The sequence below is a fragment of the Panulirus ornatus genome, chromosome 23 (assembly GCF_036320965.1).
Source record: "Panulirus ornatus isolate Po-2019 chromosome 23, ASM3632096v1, whole genome shotgun sequence".
NCBI lineage: Eukaryota > Metazoa > Arthropoda > Malacostraca > Decapoda > Palinuridae > Panulirus > Panulirus ornatus.
Window position 1 is genome coordinate 14,676,952 of NC_092246.1, and position 20,470 is coordinate 14,697,421.

Sequence of the window (20,470 nt, forward strand, 5' to 3'; positions counted from 1 at the left end):
TTCCCTAAATACATCCCATTCCTCCCCCACTCCCCTTACTTCCATTGTTCTCACCTTTTTCCATTCTGTACTCAGTCTCTCCTGGTACTTCCTCACACAAGTGTCCGTCCCAAGCTCACTCACTCTCACCACCCTCTTCACCCCAACAGTCACTCTTCTTTTCTGAAAACCCATACAAATCTTCAACTTAGCCTCCACAAGATAATGATCAGACATCCCTCCAGTTGCACCTCTCAGCACATTAACATCCAAAAGTCTCTCTTTCGCTCGCCTGTCAATTAACACGTAATCCAATAACGCTCTCTGGCCATCTCTCCTACTTACATACGTATACTTATGTATATCTCGCTTTTTAAACCAGGTATTCCCAATCACCAGTCCTTTTTCAGCACATAAATCTACAAGCTCTTCACCATTTCCATTTACAACACTGAACACCCCATGTATACCAATTATTCCCTCAACTGCGACATTACTCACCTTTGCATTCAAATCACCCATCACTATAACCCGGTCTCGTGCATCAAAACCACTAACACACTCATTCAGCTGCTCCCAAAACACTTGCCTCTCATGATCTTTCTTCTCATGCCCAGGTGCATATGCACCAATAATCACACCTCTCTCTCCATCAACTTTCAGTTTTACCCATATTAATCGAGAATTTACTTTCTTACATTCTATCACATACTCCCACAACTCCTGTTTCAGGAGTACTGCTACTCCTTCCCTTGCTCTTGTCCTCTCACTAACCCCTGACTTTACTCCCAAGACATTCCCAAACCACTCTTCCCCTTTACCCTTGAGCTTCGTTTCACTCAGAGCCAAAACATCCATATATATATGTACATATATATATATATATATATATATATATATATATATATATATTTTTTTTTTTTTTTTTTTTTTTATACTTTGTCGCTGTCTCCCGCGTTTGCGAGGTAGCGCAAGGAAACAGACGAAAGAAATGGCCCAACCCCCCCCCCATACACATGTACATACACACGTCCACACACGCAAATATACATACCTACACAGCTTTCCATGGTTTACCCCAGACGCTTCACATGCCTTGCTTCAATCCACTGACAGCACGTCAACCCCTGTATACCACATGACTCCAATTCACTCTATTTCTTGCCCTCCTTTCACCCTCCTGCATGTTCAGGCCCCGATCACACAAAATCTTTTTCACTCCATCTTTCCACCTCCAATTTGGTCTCCCTCTTCTCCTCGTTCCCTCCACCTCCGACACATATATCCTCTTGGTCAATCTCTCCTCACTCATTCTCTCCATGTGCCCAAACCATTTCAAAACACCCTCTTCTGCTCTCTCAACCACGCTCTTTTTATTTCCACACATCTCTCTTACCCTTACGTTACTTACTCGATCAAACCACCTCACACCACACATTGTCCTCAAACATCTCATTTCCAGCACATCCATCCTCCTGCGCACATCTCTATCCATAGCCCACGCCTCGCAACCATACAACATTGTTGGAACCACTATTCCCTCAAACATACCCATTTTTGCTTTCCGAGATAATGTTCTCGACTTCCACACATTTTTCAAGGCTCCCAAAATTTTCGCCCCCTCCCCCACCCTATGATCCACTTCCGCTTCCATGGTTCCATCCGCTGACAGATCCACTCCCAGATATCTAAAACACTTCACTTCCTCCAGTTTTTCTCCATTCAAACTCACCTCCCAATTGACTTGACCCTCACCCCTACTGTACCTAATAACCTTGCTCTTATTCACATTTACTCTCAACTTTCTTCTTCCACACACTTTACCAAACTCAGTCACCAGCTTCTGCAGTTTCTCACATGAATCAGCCACCAGCGCTGTATCATCAGCGAACAACAACTGACTCACTTCCCAAGCTCTCTCATCCCCAACAGACTTCATACTTGCCCCTCTTTCCAGGACTCTTGCATTTACCTCCCTTACAACCCCATCCATAAACAAATTAAACAACCATGGAGACATCACACACCCCTGCCGCAAACCTACATTCACTGAGAACCAATCACTTTCCTCTCTTCCTACACGTACACATGCCTTACATCCTCGATAAAAACTTTTCACTGCTTCTAACAACTTGCCTCCCACACCATATATTCTTAATACCTTCCACAGAGCATCTCTATCAACTCTATCATATGCCTTCTCCAGATCCATAAATGCTACATACAAATCTATTTGCTTTTCTAAGTATTTCTCACATACATTCTTCAAAGCAAACACCTGATCCACACATCCTCTACCACTTCTGAAACCACACTGCTCTTCCCCAATCTGATGCTCTGTACATGCCTTCACCCTCTCAATCAATACCCTCCCATATAATTTACCAGGAATACTCAACAAACTTATACCTCTGTAATTTGAGCACTCACTCTTATCCCCTTTGCCTTTGTACAATGGCACTATGCACGCATTCCGCCAATCCTCAGGCACCTCACCATGAGTCATACATACATTAATAACCTACCAACCAGTCAACAATACAGTCACCCCCTTTTTTAATAAATTCCACTGCAATACCATCCAAACCTGCTGCCTTGCCGGCTTTCATCTTCCGCAAAGCTTTGACTACCTCTTCTCTGTTTACCAAATCATTTTCCCTAACCCTCTCACTTTGCACACCACCTCGACCAAAACACCCTATATCTGCCTCTCTATCTTCAGACACATTCAACAATCCTTCAAAATACTCACTCCATCTCCTTCTCACATCACCACTACTTGTTATCACCTCCCCATTAGCCGATCTTCTCTAAAGTTAACATTTGCTCCCTTGTCTTACTAACTTTATATACCTCCCTCCAGAACATCTTTTTATTCTCCCTAAAATTTAATGATACTCTCTCACCCCAACTCTAATTTGCCCTCTTTTTCACCTCTTGCACCTTTCTCTTGACCTCCTGCCTCTTTCTTTTATACATCTCCCACTCATTTGCATTTTTTCCCTGCAAAAATCGTCCAAATGCCTCTCTTCTCTTTCACTAATAATCTTACTTCTTCATCCCACCACTCACTAGCCTTTCTAATCAACCCACCTCCCACGCTTCTCATGCCACAAGCATCTTTTGCGCAAGCCATCAATGCTTCCCTAAATATATCCCATTCCTCCCACACTCCCCTTACCTCCTTTGTTCTCACCTTTTTCAATTCTGTACCCAGTCTGTCCTGGTACTTCCTCACGCAAGTCTCCTTCCCAAGCTCACTCACTTTCACTACTTTCTTCACCACAACATTCTTTCTTCTTTTCTGAAAACCTATACAAATCTTCACCTTCGTCTCCACAAGATAATGATGAGGCATCCCTCCAGTTGCACCTCTCAGCACATTAACATCCAAAAGTCTCTCTTTCCCGCGCCTGTCAATTAACACGTAATCCAATAACGCTCTCTGGCCATCTCTCCTACTTACATACGTATACTTATGTATATCTCGCTTTTTAAACCAGGTATTCCCAATGACCAGTCCATTTTCAGCACATAAATCTACAAGCTCTTCACCATTTCCATTTACAACACTGAACACTCCATGTATACCAATTACTCCCTCAACTGCCAAATTACTCACCTTTGCATTCAAATCACCCATCACTATAACCCGGTGTTGTGCATCAAAACAACTTACACACTCATTCAGCTGCTCCCAAAACATTTCCCTCTCATGATTTTTCTTCTCAAGTCCAGGTGAATATGCACCAATAATCACCCATCTCTCTCCATCAACTTTTTGTTTTACCCATACTAATCTAGAATTTACTTTCTTACATTCTATCACATACTCCCACAACTCATGTTTCAGGAGTAGTGCTACTCCTTCCCTTGCTCTTGTCCTCTCATTAACACCTGACTTTACTCGCAAGACATTCCCAAACCACTCTTCCCCTTTATCCTTGAGCTTCGCTTCACTCAGAGCTAAAACATCCAGGTTCCTTTCCTCAAACATACTACCTATCTCTCCTTTTTTCACATTTTGGTAACATCCACACACATTTAGACACCTCAGACTGAGCCTTCGAGGAGGATGAGCACTCCCCGCGTGACTCCTTCTTCTGTTTCCCATTTTAGAAAGTTTAAAATACAAGGAGGGGAGGATTTCTGTTCCCCCGCTTCCGTCTCCTCTAGCCGCCTTCTACGACACGTGAGGAATGCGTGGGAAGTATTTTTTCTCCCCTATCCCCAGGGACAATATATATATATATATATATATATATATATATATATATATATATATATATATATATATATATATATATATATATTCTTTTTTTTTCTTTTTTTTTTGTTTCTCGCTGTCTCCCGCGTTTGCGAGGTAGCTTAATGAAACAGACGAAAGAAATGGCCCAACCCACCCCCATACACATGTATATACATACGTCCACACACGCAAATATACATACCTACACAGCTTTCCATGGTTTAACCCAGTCGCTTCACATGCCCTGATTTAATCCACTGACGGCACGTCAACCCCGGTATACCACATCGCTCCAATACACTCTATTCCTTGCCCTTCTTTCACCCTCCTGCATGTTCAGGCCCCGATCACTCAAAATCTTTTTCACTCCATCTTTCCACCTCCAATTTGGTCTCCCACTTCTCCCCGTTCCCTCCACCTCCGACACATATATCCTCTTGGTGAATCTTTCCTCACTCATTCTCTCCATGTGCCCAAACCATTTCAAAACACCCTCTTCTGCTCTCTCAACCACGCTCTTTTTATTTCCACACATCTCTCTTACCCTTACGTTACTTACTCGATCAAACCACCTCACACCACACATTGTCCTCAAACATCTCATTTCCAGCACATCCATCCTCCTGCGCACAACTCTATCCATAGCCCACGCCTCGCAACCATACAACATTGTTGGAACCACTATTCCTTCAAACATACCCATTTTTCCTTTCCGAGATAATGTTCTCGACTTCCACACATTCTTCAAGGCTCCCAGGATCATCGCCCCCTCCCCCACCCTATGATCCACTTCCGCTTCCATGGTTCCATCCGCTGCCAGATCCACTCCCAGATATCTAAAACACTTTACTTCCTCCAGTTTTTCTCCATTCAAACTTACCTCCCAATTGACTTGACCCTCAACCCTACTGTACCTAATTACCTTGCTCTTATTCACATTTACTCTTAACTTTCTTCTTTCACACACTTTACCAAACGCAGTCACCAGCTTTTGCAGTTTTTCACATGAATCAGCCACCAGCGCTGTATCATCAGCTAACAACAACTGACTCACTTCCCAAGCTCTCTCATCCCCAACAGACTTCATACTTGCCCCTCTTTCCAAAACTCTTGCATTCACCTCCCTAACAACCCCATCCATAAACAAATTAAACAACCATGGAGACATCACACACCCCTGCCGCAAACCTACATTCACTGAGAACCAATCACTTTCCTCTCTTCCTACACGTACACATGCCTTACATCCTCGACAAAAACTTTTCACTGCTTCTAACAACTTGCCTCCCACACCATATATTCTTAATACCTTCCACAGAGCATCTCTATCAACTCTATCATATGCCTTCTCCAGATCCATAAATGCTACATACAAATCCATTTGCTTTTCTAAGTATTTCTCACATACATTCTTCAAAGCAAACACCTGATCCACACATCCTCTACCACTTCTGAAACCACACTGCTCTTCCCAATCTGATGCTCTGTACATGCCTTCACCCTCTCAATCAATACCCTCCCATATAATTTACCAGGAATACTCAACAAACTTATACCTCTGTAATTTGAGCACTCACTCTTATCCCCTTTGCCTTTGTACAATGGCACTATGCACGCATTCCGCCAATCCTCAGGCACCTCACCATGAGTCATACATACATTAAATAACCTTACCAACCAGTCAATAATACAGTCACCCCCTTTTTTAGTAAATTCCACTGCAATACCATCCAAACCTGCTGCCTTGCCGGCTTTCATCTTCCGCAAAGCTTTTACTACCTCTTCTCTGTTTACCAAATCATTTTCCCTAACCCTCTCACTTTGCACACCACCTCGACCAAAACACCCTATATCTGCCACTCTATCATCAAACACATTCAACAAACCTTCAAAATACTCACTCCATCTCCTTCTCACATCACCACTACTTGTTATCACCTCCCCATTTGCGCCCTTCACTGAAGTTCCCATTTGCTCCCTTGTCTTACGCACTTTATTTACCTCCTTCCAGAACATCTTTTTATTCTCCCTAAAATTTAATGATACTCTCTCACCCCAACTCTCATTTGCCCTCTTTTTCACCTCTTGCACCTTTCTCTTGACCTCCTGTCTCTTTCTTTTATACATCTCCCACTCAATTGCATTTTTTCCCTGCAAAAAGCGTCCAAATGCCTCTCTCTTCTATTTCACTAATACTCTTACTTCTTCATCCCACCACTCACTACCCTTTCTAATCAACCCACCTCCCACTCTTCTCATGCCACAAGCATCTTTTGCGCAATCCGTCACTGATTCCCTAAATACATCCCATTCCTCCCCCACTCCCCTTACTTCCATTGTTCTCACCTTTTTCCATTCTGTACTCAGTCTCTCCTGGTACTTCCTCACACAAGTCTCCTTCCCAAGCTCACTTACTCTCACCACCCTCTTCACCCCAACATTCACTCTTCTTTTCTGAAAACCCATACAAATCTTCACCTTAGCCTCCACAAGATAATGATCAGACATCCCTCCAGTTGCACCTCTCAGCACATTAACATCCAAAAGTCTCTCTTTCGCTCGCCTGTCAATTAACACGTAATCCAATAACGCTCTCTGGCCATCTCTCCTACTTACATACGTATACTTATGTATATCTCGCTTTTTAAACCAGGTATTCCCAATCACCAGTCCTTTTTCAGCACATAAATCTACAAGCTCTTCACCATTTCCATTTACAACACTGAACACCCCATGTATACCAATTATTCCCTCAACTGCGACATTACTCACCTTTGCATTCAAATCACCCATCACTATAACCCGGTCTCGTGCATCAAAACCACTAACACACTCATTCAGCTGCTCCCAAAACACTTGCCTCTCATGATCTTTCTTCTCATGCCCAGGTGCATATGCACCAATAATCACACCTCTCTCTCCATCAACTTTCAGTTTTACCCATATTAATCGAGAATTTACTTTCTTACATTCTATCACATACTCCCACAACTCCTGTTTCAGGAGTACTGCTACTCCTTCCCTTGCTCTTGTCCTCTCACTAACCCCTGACTTTACTCCCAAGACATTCCCAAACCACTCTTCCCCTTTACCCTTGAGCTTCGTTTCACTCAGAGCCAAAACATCCATATATATATGTACATATATATATATATATATATATATATATATATATATATTTTTTTTTTTTTTTTTTTTTTTATACTTTGTCGCTGTCTCCCGCGTTTGCGAGGTAGCGCAAGGAAACAGACGAAAGAAATGGCCCCCCCCCCCCATACACATGTACATACACACGTCCACACACGCAAATATACATACCTACACAGCTTTCCATGGTTTACCCCAGACGCTTCACATGCCTTGCTTCAATCCACTGACAGCACGTCAACCCCTGTATACCACATGACTCCAATTCACTCTATTTCTTGCCCTCCTTTCACCCTCCTGCATGTTCAGGCCCCGATCACACAAAATCTTTTTCACTCCATCTTTCCACCTCCAATTTGGTCTCCCTCTTCTCCTCGTTCCCTCCACCTCCGACACATATATCCTCTTGGTCAATCTCTCCTCACTCATTCTCTCCATGTGCCCAAACCATTTCAAAACACCCTCTTCTGCTCTCTCAACCACGCTCTTTTTATTTCCACACATCTCTCTTACCCTTACGTTACTTACTCGCTCAAACCACCTCACACCACACATTGTCCTCAAACATCTCATTTCCAGCACATCCATCCTCCTGCGCACATCTCTATCCATAGCCCACGCCTCGCAACCATACAGCATTGTTGGTACCACTATTCCCTCAAACATACCCATTTTTGCTTTCCGAGATAATGTTCTCGACTTCCACACATTTTTCAAGGCTCCCAAAATTTTCGCCCCCTCCCCCCACCCTATGATCCACTTCCGCTTCCATGGTTCCATCCGCTGACAGATCCACTCCCAGATATCTAAAACACTTCACTTCCTCCAGTTTTTCTCCATTCAAACTCACCTCCCAATTGACTTGACCCTCACCCCTACTGTACCTAATAACCTTGCTCTTATTCACATTTACTCTCAACTTTCTTCTTCCACACACTTTACCAAACTCAGTCACCAGCTTCTGCAGTTTCTCACATGAATCAGCCACCAGCGCTGTATCATCAGCGAACAACAATTGACTCACTTCCCAAGCTCTCTCATCCCCAACAGACTTCATACTTGCCCCTCTTTCCAGGACTCTTGCATTTACCTCCTTTACAACCCCATCCATAAACAAATTAAACAACCATGGAGACATCACACACCCCTGCCGCAAACCTACATTCACTGAGAACCAATCACTTTCCTCTCTTCCTACACGTACACATGCCTTACATCCTCGATAAAAACTTTTCACTGCTTCTAACAACTTGCCTCCCACACCATATATTCTTAATACCTTCCACAGAGCATCTCTATCAACTCTATCATATGCCTTCTCCAGATCCATAAATGCTACATACAAATCCCTTTGCTTTTCTAAGTATTTCTCACATACATTCTTCAAAGCAAACACCTGATCCACACATCCTCTACCACTTCTGAAACCGCACTGCTCTTCCCCAATCTGATGCTCTGTACATGCCTTCACCCTCTCAATCAATACCCTCCCATATAATTTACCAGGAATACTCAACAAACTTATACCTCTGTAATTTGAGCACTCACTCTTATCCCCTTTGCCTTTGTACAATGGCACTATGCACGCATTCCGCCAATCCTCAGGCACCTCACCATGAGTCATACATACATTAAATAACCTTACCAACCAGTCAACAATACAGTCACCCCCTTTCTTAATAAATTCCACTGCAATACCATCCAAACCTGCTGCCTTGCCGGCTTTCATCTTCCGCAAAGCTTTTACTACCTCTTCTCTGTTTACCAAATCATTTTCCCTAACCCTCTCACTTTGCACACCACCTCGACCAAAACACCCTATATCTGCCACTCTGTCATCAGACACATTCAACAAACCTTCAAAATACTCATTCCATCTCCTTCTCACATCACCGCTACTTGTTATCACCTCCCCATTTACGCCCTTCACTGAAGTTCCCATTTGCTCCCTTGTCTTACGCACCCTATTTACCTCCTTCCAGAACATCTTTTTATTCTCCCTAAAATTTACTGATAGTCTCTCACCCCAACTCTCATTTGCCCTTTTTTTCACCTCTTGCACCTTTCTCTTGACCTCCTGTCTCTTTCTTTTATACTTCTCCCACTCAATTGCATTTTTTCCCTGCAAAAATCGTCCAAATGCCTCTCTCTTCTCTTTCACTAATACTCTTACTTCTTCATCCCACCACACACTACCCTTTCTAAACAGCCCACCTCCCACTCTTCTCATGCCACAAGCATCTTTTGCGCAATCCATCACTGATTTCAACAAACAACAGTCGTGGGCGGGAACAAGGAGCGACTGAGGTGTGTGTGGCGAGGACCAAACCCATGTGTGCAACCTGGTGGGATCACGATTCGTGTCTGGATAGTCGGTTTCCTGGCTAAGAGGCTTTTAAAAAACAAGTGGCGTTTAGGAAGTCTACAGTAAGGAAAGGATGTGGCCAGCAGGAGAAGAACCATCATAATGGAGGGTTGTGGAAGGACGTGGACGAGGTGCTGGGTGGAGAGCGCGCTGGAGGACGGGTTCGGCAAATGAGGAAGAAGACCGATTTCGACGATGAAGGCCTGCACTGTGGCTGAGAGATTGACTTGAGGAGGCAGAAGTGATATTGTGACAGTGATTGTGTCAGCGTCGCGTCGCCTCGCCGCAGTGTATCGAGACAGACTTCCCCAGAACTTTTAAAGGGGAAGTAAATGTTTATAGTTGTGTTAATGGAGTGATAGTTTTCATGCATGGTGTTTTTGACAAGAAAATAGTGAAGTTGGAGAAAAATGTAGCTTAGACATTGAAGCTTACTGACACAGTGGTGAAATTGATGAGAACTGCTATTGACGTTTGTGTGAATAAATTGTACATTTCCTTTTCCATAGCCAGAGGTTGAACCATTATGTGACATTCATTCATTTTTTTTTTTTCATTCATTTCAAGCTAAAAGTTTGTTTCTAAATTGTTCTTACATTTTTTCATATGTATATATATGTATGTGTGTGTGTGTGTGTGTATGTGCATATGTGTGTGTGTGTGTGTGTGTGTGTATATGTATATATATATGTATATTATCCCTGGGGATAGGGGTGAAAGAATACTTCCCACGTATTCCTCGCGTGTCGTAGAAAGCGACTAGAGGGGACGGGAGCGGGGGGCCGGAAATCCTCCCCTCCTTGTATTAACTTTCTAAAATGGGAAACAGAAGAAGGAGTCACGCGGGGAGTGATCATCCTCCTCGAAGGCTCAGAGTGGGGTGCCTAAATGTGTGTGGATGTAACCAAGATGTGAAAAAAGGAGAGATAGGTAGTATGTTTGAGGAAAGGAACCTGGATGTTTTGGCTCTGAGTGAAACGAAGCTCAAGGGTAAAGGGGAAGAGTGGTTTGGAAATGTCTGGGGAGTGAAGTCAGGGGTTAGTGAGAGGACAAGAGCAAGGGAAGGAGTAGCAATACTCCTGAAACAGGAGTTGTGGGAGTATGTGATAGAATGTAAGAAAGTAAATTCTCGATTAATATGGGTAAAATTGAAAGTTGATGGAGAGAGGTGGGTGATTATTGGTGCATATGCACCTGGGCATGAGAAGAAAGATCATGAGAGGCAAGTGTTTTGGGAGCAGCTAAATGAGTGTGTTAGCGGTTTTGATGCACGAGACCGGGTTATAGTGATGGGTGATTTGAATGCAAAGGTGAGTAATGTGGCAGTTGAGGGAATAATTGGTATGCATGGGGTGTTCAGTGTTGTAAATGGAAATGGTGAAGAGCTTGTAGATTTATGTGCTGAAAAAGGACTGATGATTGGGAATACCTGGTTTAAAAAGCGAGATATACATAAGTATACTTATGTAAGTAGGAGAGATGGCCAGAGAGCGTTATTGGATTACGTGTTAATTGACAGGCGTGCGAAAGAGAGACTTTTGGATGTTAATGTGCTGAGAGGTGCAACTGGAGGGATGTCTGATCATTATCTTGTGGAGGCTAAGGTGAAGATTAGTATGGGTTTTCAGAAAAGAGGAGTGAATGTTGGGGTGAAGAAGGTGGTGAGAGTAAGTGAGCTTGGGAAGGAGACCTGTGTGGGGAAGTACCAGGAGAGACTGTGTACAGAATGGAAAAAGGTGAGAACAATGGAAGTAAGGGGAGTCGGGGAGGAATGGGATGTATTTAGGGAATCAGATATATATATATATATATATATATATATATATATATATATATATATATATGTATATATATATATACATATATATATATATATATATATATATATATATATATATATATATATATATAAATATATATATGTGTATGTATATATATATATATATATATATATATATATATATATATATATATATATATATATATATATATATATATATATATATATATATATATATATATATATATATATACACGCAGGGAATACGTGGGAAGTATTCTTTCTCCCCTCTGCCCAGGGATAATATATATATATATATATATATATATATATATATATATATATATATATATATATATATATATATAAATATATATATATATATATATATATATATATATATATATATATATATATATATATATATATATATATATATATATATATATATATATATATATATATATATGTGTATATATATATATATATATATATATATATATATATATATATATATATATATATATATAATATCCCTGGGGATAGGGGAGAAAGAATACTTCCCACGTATTCCCTGCGTGTCGTAGAAGGCGACTAAAAGGGGAGGGAGCGTGGGGCTGGAAATCCTCCCCTCTCAATTTTTTTTAATTTTCCAAAAGAAGGAACAGAGAAGGGGGCCAGGTGAGGATATTCCCTCAGTGGCCCAGTTCTCTGTTCTTAACGCTACCTCGCTAACGCGGGAAATGGCGAATAGTTTGAAAAAAAAAAAAAAAATATATCTATATATATATATATATATATATATATATATATATATATATATATATATATATATATATATATATATCCCTGGGGATAGGGATTAAGAATACTTCCCACGTATTCCCTGCGTGTCGTAGAAGGCGACTAAAAGGGGAGGGAGCGGGGGGCTGGAAATCCTCCCCTCTCGGGTTTTTCTTTTTTTTCAATTTTCCAAAGAAGGAATAGAAAATTGGGCCAGGTGAGGGTATTCCCTCAAAGGCCCAGTCCTCTGTTCTTAACGCTACCTCGCTAATGCGGGAAATGGCGAATAGTTTGAAAGAAAAAGAAAAATATATATATATATATATATATATATATATATATATATATATATATATATATATATATATATATATATATATATATATATATATATATATATATATATATATATATATATATATATATATATATATATATACACGGTCATATACATCAATTGATGTGTAACATAAAAATTTCTTGAATCACTGAAAATAAGGAAAATGCTTTCATTAAATTAAAACATATTATGTAAATGCCTTACTTCACCAAATGTTATGCATCAAAAAACTAAGACAACCAGGACAGACTGATTCTCTTGAAATTACTGAACTTTATCATGCTTCATCTTCAGCACATCTTCGCAGTAATATGCTAATGTACAAGAAACATTCTACGTAGTTAAAATCTTTCATTACACTTGCAATATTCAAAATTCATCACAAAGATCTGGATGATATTTATTGAGATAGTTTTGCAACAATAATTTGAATATAATCTGCCTTCTCAGCCCTCAAAACCTGACATGAAGAAATGTTCCCAATTATGGGAAAGTCCTAGAGTTACTAACTGCACTGTTTACACTGGAGGAATTTTGAGTCATCATTAAACTTAAGGACACTCTTTTTTTTTTTTGCTTTGTCGCTGTCTCCACCGTTAGCGAGGTAGCGCAAGGAAATAGACGAAAGAATGGCCCAACCCACCCACATACACATGTATATATATACATGTCCACACACGCAAATATACATACCTATACATCTCAACGTATACATATATATACACACACACACAGACATATATATACATATATATATATATATATATATATATATATATATATATATATATATATATATATATATATATATATATATATATGCACATATACATAATTCATGCTGTCTTCCTTTATTCATTCCATCGCCACCCTACCACACATGAAATAACAACCCCCTCCCCCCTCATGTGCCCGAGGCAGCGCTAGGAGGACAACAAAGGCCATATTCATTCACACTCAGTCTCTAGCTGTCATGTAATAATGCACCGAAACCACAGCTCCCTTTCCACATCCAGGCCCCACAGAACTTTCCATGGTTTACCCCAGGCGCTTCACATGCCCTGTTACAGTCCATTGACAGCACGTCGACCCCGGTATACCACATTGTTCCAATTCACACTATTCCTTGCACGCCTTTCACCCTCCTGCATATTCAGGCACCGAGCACTCAAAATCTTTTTCACTCCATCTTTCCACCTCCAACTTCGACTTCCACTTCTCGTTCCCTCCACTTCTAACACATATATCCTCTTGGTCAATCTTTCCTCACTCTTTCTCTCCATGTGACCAAATCATTTCAAAACACCCCCTTCTGCTCTCTCAACCACACTCTTTTTATTATTAAGACACATCTCTCTTACCCTATTATTACTCACTCGATCAAACCACCTCACAGCACATATTGTCCTCAAACAGCTTATTTCCAGCACATCCACCCTCCTACGCACAACTCTATCCATAGCCCACGCCTCGCAACCGTGATATAACATTGTTGGAACCACTACTCCTTCAAACATTTTTGCTTTCTGAGATAATGTTCTCGACTTCCACACATTTTTCAAGACTCCCAGAATTCTCGCCCTCTCCCCCATCCTATGATTCACTTCCTCTTCCATGGTTCCATCCGCTGTCAAATCAACTCCCAGATATCTAAAACAGTTTTCTCTCCATTCAAAATTACCTCCCAATTGACTTGACCCTCAAAACTACTGTGCCTAATAACCTTGCTCTTATTCACATTTACTCTGAACTTTCTTCTTTCACACACTTTACCAAACTCAGTCACCAGCTTCTGCAGTTTCTCACATGAATCAGCCACCAGCGCTGTATCATCAGCGAACAACAACTAACTCACTACCCAAGCTCTCTCATCCACAACAGACTGCATACTTGCCCCTCTTTCCAAAACTCTTGCATTCACCTCCCTAACAACCCAATCCGTAAACAAATCAAACAACCATGGAGACATCACACATCCTTGCCACAAACCTACATTCACTGAGAACCAATCACTTTCCTCTCTACTGTAGCTACACGTACACAAGACTTGCATCCTCGATAAAAACTTTTCACTCCTTCTAACTACTTGCCTCCCAAACCATATATTTTTAATATCTTCCACAGCACATCTCTATCAACTCTATCATATGCCTTCTCCAGATCCATAAATACTACATACAAATCCAATTGCTTTTGTAAGCATTTCTCACGTACATTCTTCAAAGCAAACACCTGATCTACACATTCTCTACCACTTCTGAAACCACACTGCTCTTTACCAATCTCATGCCCTGTACATATATATATATATATATATATATATATATATATATATATATATATATATATATATATATATATATATATATATATATATTTTTTTTTTTTTTTTTTTATACTTTGTCGCTGTCTCCCGCGTTTGCGAGGTAGCGCAAGGAAACAGACGAAAGAAATGGCCCAACCCCCCCCATACACATGTACATACACACGTCCACACACGCAAATATACATACCTACACAGCTTTCCATGGTTTACCCCAGACGCTTCACATGCCTTGATTCAATCCACCGACAGCACGACATATATATATATATATATATATATATATATATATATTATATATATATATATATATATATATATATATATATATATATATATATATATCTTCTTCTTCTTCTTCTAAACTATTCGCCATTTCCCGCGTTAGCGAGGTAGCGTTAAGAACAGAGGACTGGGCCTTTTTTGGAATATCCTCACCTGGCCCCCTCTGTTCCTTCTTTTGGAAAATTAAAAAAAAAGAGAGGGGAGGATTTCCAGCCCCCCGCCCCCTCCCCTTTTAGTCGCCTTCTACGACACGCAGGGAATACGTGGGGAGTATTCTTAATCCCCTATCCCCAGGGATAATATATATATATATATATATATATATATATATATATATATATATATATATATATATATATATATATATATATATATATATATATATATATATATTTTTTTTTTTATACTTTGTCGCTGTCTCCCGCGTTTGCGAGGTAGCGCAAGGAAACAGACGAAAGAAATGGCCCAACCCCCCCCCATACACATGTATATACATACGTCCACACACGCACATATACATACCTACACAGCTTTCCATGGTTTACCCCAGACGCTTCACATGTCTTGATTCAATCCACTGACAGCACGTCAACCCCGGTATACCACATTGCTCCAATTCACTCTATTCCTTGCCCTCCTTTCACCCTCCTGCAAGTTCAGGCCCCGATCACACAAAATTTTTTTCACTCCATCTTTCCACCTCCAATTTGGTCTCCCTCTTCTCCTCGTTCCCTCCACCTCCGACACATATATCTTCTTGGTCAACCTTTCCTCACTCATTCTCTCCATGTGCCCAAACCATTTCAAAACACCCTCTTCTGCTCTCTCAACCACGCTCTTTTTATTTCCACACATCTCTCTCACCCTTACGTTACTTACTCGATCAAACCACCTTACACCACACATTGTCCTCAGACATCTCATTTCCAGCACATCCATCCTCCTGCGCACAACTCTATCCATAGCCCACGCCTCGCAACCATACAACATTGTTGGAACCACTATTCCTTCAAGCATACCCATTTTTGCTTTCCGAGATAATGTTCTCGACTTCCACACATTCTTCAAGGCTCCCAGAATTTTCGCCCCCTCCCCCACCCTATGGTCCAATTCTGCTTCCATGGTTCCATCCGCTGCCAGATCCACTCCCAGATATCTAAAACACTTCACTTCCTCCAGTTTTTCTCCATTCAAACTCACCTCCCAATTTACTTGACCCTCAACCCTACTGTACCTAATGACCTTGCTCTTATTCACATTTACTCTTAACTTTCTTCTTCCACACACTTTACCAAACTCCGTCACCAGCTTCTGCAGTTTCTCACATGAATCAGCCACCAGCGCTGTATCATCAGCGAACAACAACTGACTCACTTCCCAAGCTCTCTCATCCCCAACAGACTTCATACTTGCCCCTCTTTACAAAACTCTTGCCTTTACCTCCCTAACAACCCCATCCATAAACAAATTAAACAACCATGGAGACATCACACACCCCTGCCGCAAACCTACATTCACTGAGAACCAATCACTTTCCTCTCTTCCTACACGTACACATGCCTTACATCCTCGATAAAAACTTTTCACTGCTTCTAACAACTTGCCTCCCACACCATATATTCTTAATACCTTCCACAGAGCATCTCTATCAACTCTATCATATGCCTTCTCCAGATCCATAAATGCTACATACAAATCCATTTGCTTTTCTAAGTATTTCTCACATACATTCTTCAAAGCAAACACCTGATCCACACATCCTCTACCACTTCTGAAACCACACTGCTCTTCCCCAATCTGATGCTCTGTACATGCCTTCACCCTCTCAATCAATACCCTCCCATACAATTTACCAGGAATACTCAACAAACTTATACCTCTGTAATTTGAGCACTCACTCTTATTCCCTTTTCCTTTGTACAATGGCACTATGCACGCATTCCGCCAATCCTCAGGCACCTCACCATGAGTCATACATACATTAAATAACCTTGACTGGTAAGGTTATTTAATATATATATATATATATATATATATATATATATATATATATATGGAAGGAGGTAAATAGGGTGCGTAAGACAAGGGAGCAAATGGGAACTTCAGTGAAGGGCGTAAATGGGGAGGTGATAACAAGTAGTGGTGATGTGAGAAGGAGATGGAATGAGTATTTTGAAGGTTTGTTGAATGTGTCTGATGACAGAGTGGCAGATATAGGGTGTTTGGGTCGAGGTGGTGTGCAAAGTGAGAGGGTTAGGGAAAATGATTTGGTAAACAGAGAAGAGGTAGTAAAAGCTTTGCGGAAGATGAAAGCCGGCAAGGCAGCAGGTTTGGATGGTATTGCAGTGGAATTTATTAAAAAAGGGGGTGACTGTATTGTTGACTGGTTGGTAAGGTTGTTTAATGTATGTATGACTCATGGTGAGGTGCCTGAGGATTGGCGGAATGCGTGCATAGTGCCATTGTACAAAGGCAAAGGGGATAAGAGTGAGTGCTCAAATTACAGAGGTATAAGTTTGTTGAGTATTCCTGGTAAATTATATGGGAGGGTATTGATTGAGAGGGTGAAGGCATGTACAGAGCATCAGATTGGGGAAGAGCAGTGTGGTTTCAGAAGTGGTAGAGGATGTGTGGATCAGGTGTTTGCTTTGAAGAATGTATGTGAGAAATACTTAGAAAAGCAAATGGATTTGTATGTAGCATTTATGGATCTGGAGAAGGCATATGATAGAGTTGATAGAGATGCTCTGTGGAAGGTATTAAGAATATATGGTGTGGGAGGCAAGTTGTTAGAAGCAGTGAAAAGTTTTTATCGAGGATGTAAGGCGTGTGTACGTGTAGGAAGAGAGGAAAGTGATTGGTTCTCAGTGAATGTTGGTTTGCGGCAGGGGTGTGTGATGTCTCCATGGTTGTTTAATTTGTTTATGGATGGGGTTGTTAGGGAGGTAAATGCAAGAGTCTTGGAAAGAGGGGCAAGTATGAAGTCTGTTGGGGATGAGAGAGCTTGGGAAGTGAGTCAGTTGTTGTTCGCTGATGATACAGCGCTGGTGGCGGATTCATGTGAGAAACTGCAGAAGCTGGTGACTGAGTTTGGTAAAGTGTGTGGAAGAAGAAAGTTAAGAGTAAATGTGAATAAGAGCAAGGTTATTAGGTACAGTAGGGTTGAGGGTCAAGTCAATTGGGAGGTGAGTTTGAATGGAGAAAAACTGGAGGAAGTGAAGTGTTTTAGATATCTGGGAGTGGATCTGTCAGCGGATGGAACCATGGAAGCGGAAGTGGATCATAGGGTGGGGGAGGGAGCGAAAATTTTGGGAGCCTTGAAAAATGTGTGGAAGTCGAGAACATTATCCCGGAAAGCAAAAATGGGTATGTTTGAAGGAATAGTAGTTCCAACAATGTTGTATGGTTGCGAGGCGTGGGCTATGGATAGAGTTGTGCGCAGGAGGATGGATGTGCTGGAAATGAGATGTTTGAGGACAATGTGTGGTGTGAGGTGGTTTGATCGAGTAAGTAACGTAAGGGTAAGAGAGATGTGTGGAAATAAAAAGAGCGTGGTTGAGAGAGCAGAAGAGGGTGTTTTGAAATGGTTTGGGCACATGGAGAGAATGAGTGAGGAAAGATTGACCAAGAGGATATATGTGTCGGAGGTGAAGGGAACGAGGAGAAGAGGGAGACCAAATTGGAGGTGGAAAGATGGAGTGAAAAGGATTTTGTGTGATCGGGGCCTGAACATGCAGGAGGGTGAAAGGAGGGCAAGGAATAGAGTGAATTGGAGCGATGTGGTATACAGGGGTTGACGTGCTGTCAGTGGATTGAATCAGGGCATGTGGAGCGTCCGGGGTGGGCCGTGGAGGGCTGTGTGGGTATGTATATTTGCGTGTGTGGACGTGTGTATGTACATGTGTATGGGGGGGGTTGGGCCATTTCTTTCGTCTGTTTCCTTGCGCTACCTCGCAAACGCGGGAGACAGCGACAAAGTATAAAAAAAAAAAAAAAAAAAATATATATATATATATATATATATATATATATATATATATATATATATATATATATATATATATATATATATATATATATTGGAAGAGGTCACAGTAGTGTGCGTGATCTAGGAATTGCATTTTCCCACGCGGACATTGAAGCACCATAAGTTACCGAGTGCACTTTCGTCTAATGATCACAACATTAGGGGAGATACAAGAATTAGATGGAAGACATAAAACAGCTAGTTGATATACAAGGAAGAGTCCTAACTAAGACGCCATTGGTAAACAAGTGCTACTAGATGGTGGTGTTTGGGTCTGGCAACATGCTTGCCATAAGATTTTTGTGATGTGGATAAGAATGGGAGCTGTTTATATGTTTTGCCTAAAATATATAGTTACCCCATTTTTATAGACTTCACTAATAATGTTGGTGCAATTCTTTGTATATTTGATGATTGAAGATTCAGTGATATTTCTTGTGGTAAAGTAGTTACGCTTGATAAGTGAATTGGCTTTACTCCTGTCAATACATTGGTCATAATTTATAACATGATTAAACAAAGCCTTTGATTCTTGTCGTTGTTCTTATTCTATATCTATGTTGTTTAATTCTAATTCAAAGATAATTACCAGTCTTCCCAACATAAAACATAATACATATTTTTACAAGGTATTATGTAAACACAGCCCGCAGAATTTTCTGATGAGTTTTTTTATCAAGATATTTTTTTTATAGAACTATTACCATGAGAAGTATGAATGAATCTTCTGTTATCAATTACACAAGATATTGTAACATTAATAGTAGTGAAGGTCTATTGCTCACTTAGTGAACTTGTCAGGGAAGAGCTGGATGTGGGTGATGAAGGTGAGGTTCCGCAGGGGTGTCCAGATGGCGACCATCAACGGTCGAGACCCTGGAAGGCTGTATGGCACGTGTATGTACATACTGCATCTGTTGAGAAGGAATTAACCATGTATCATGTTCATTCCATTCACCTTTTCATAATGAGATGATGTAAACATTTATATATCGTGTTATGCACCTGTTTCACATAGACTGAAAACACATGTTGAATGACCTGTGAGAGGCTGGTGTATTGTCTACAATGATCAACATGGCATTCCTCTGAGAGAAGGTTCTGTGGAGGTCGTGCAGGGCCATGAGAGGGAGGCGGGTGACGCCGAGGAGTCTCGTAGGCCACGCTAGGAGTGGGTGTCTGAAGGACCGCT

At 40.9% G+C, this 20,470-nt stretch overlaps 1 protein-coding gene across 1 annotated transcript in view; it reads right to left on the bottom strand.

Moving 5' to 3' along the window:
* The window catches only part of LOC139756961 (glutamate receptor U1-like), a gene marked incomplete at its 5' end in the record, with an annotated part of 52,471 nt that extends 32,379 nt beyond the window's left edge, over positions 1-20,092 (bottom strand). The window contains one exon of the mRNA XM_071676906.1: positions 20,064-20,092. Within this exon, the coding sequence (XP_071533007.1) occupies positions 20,064-20,092 (29 nt within the window). The remainder of the gene's footprint in view (positions 1-20,063) is intronic.
* Positions 20,093-20,470: the final 378 nt, after the last annotated feature.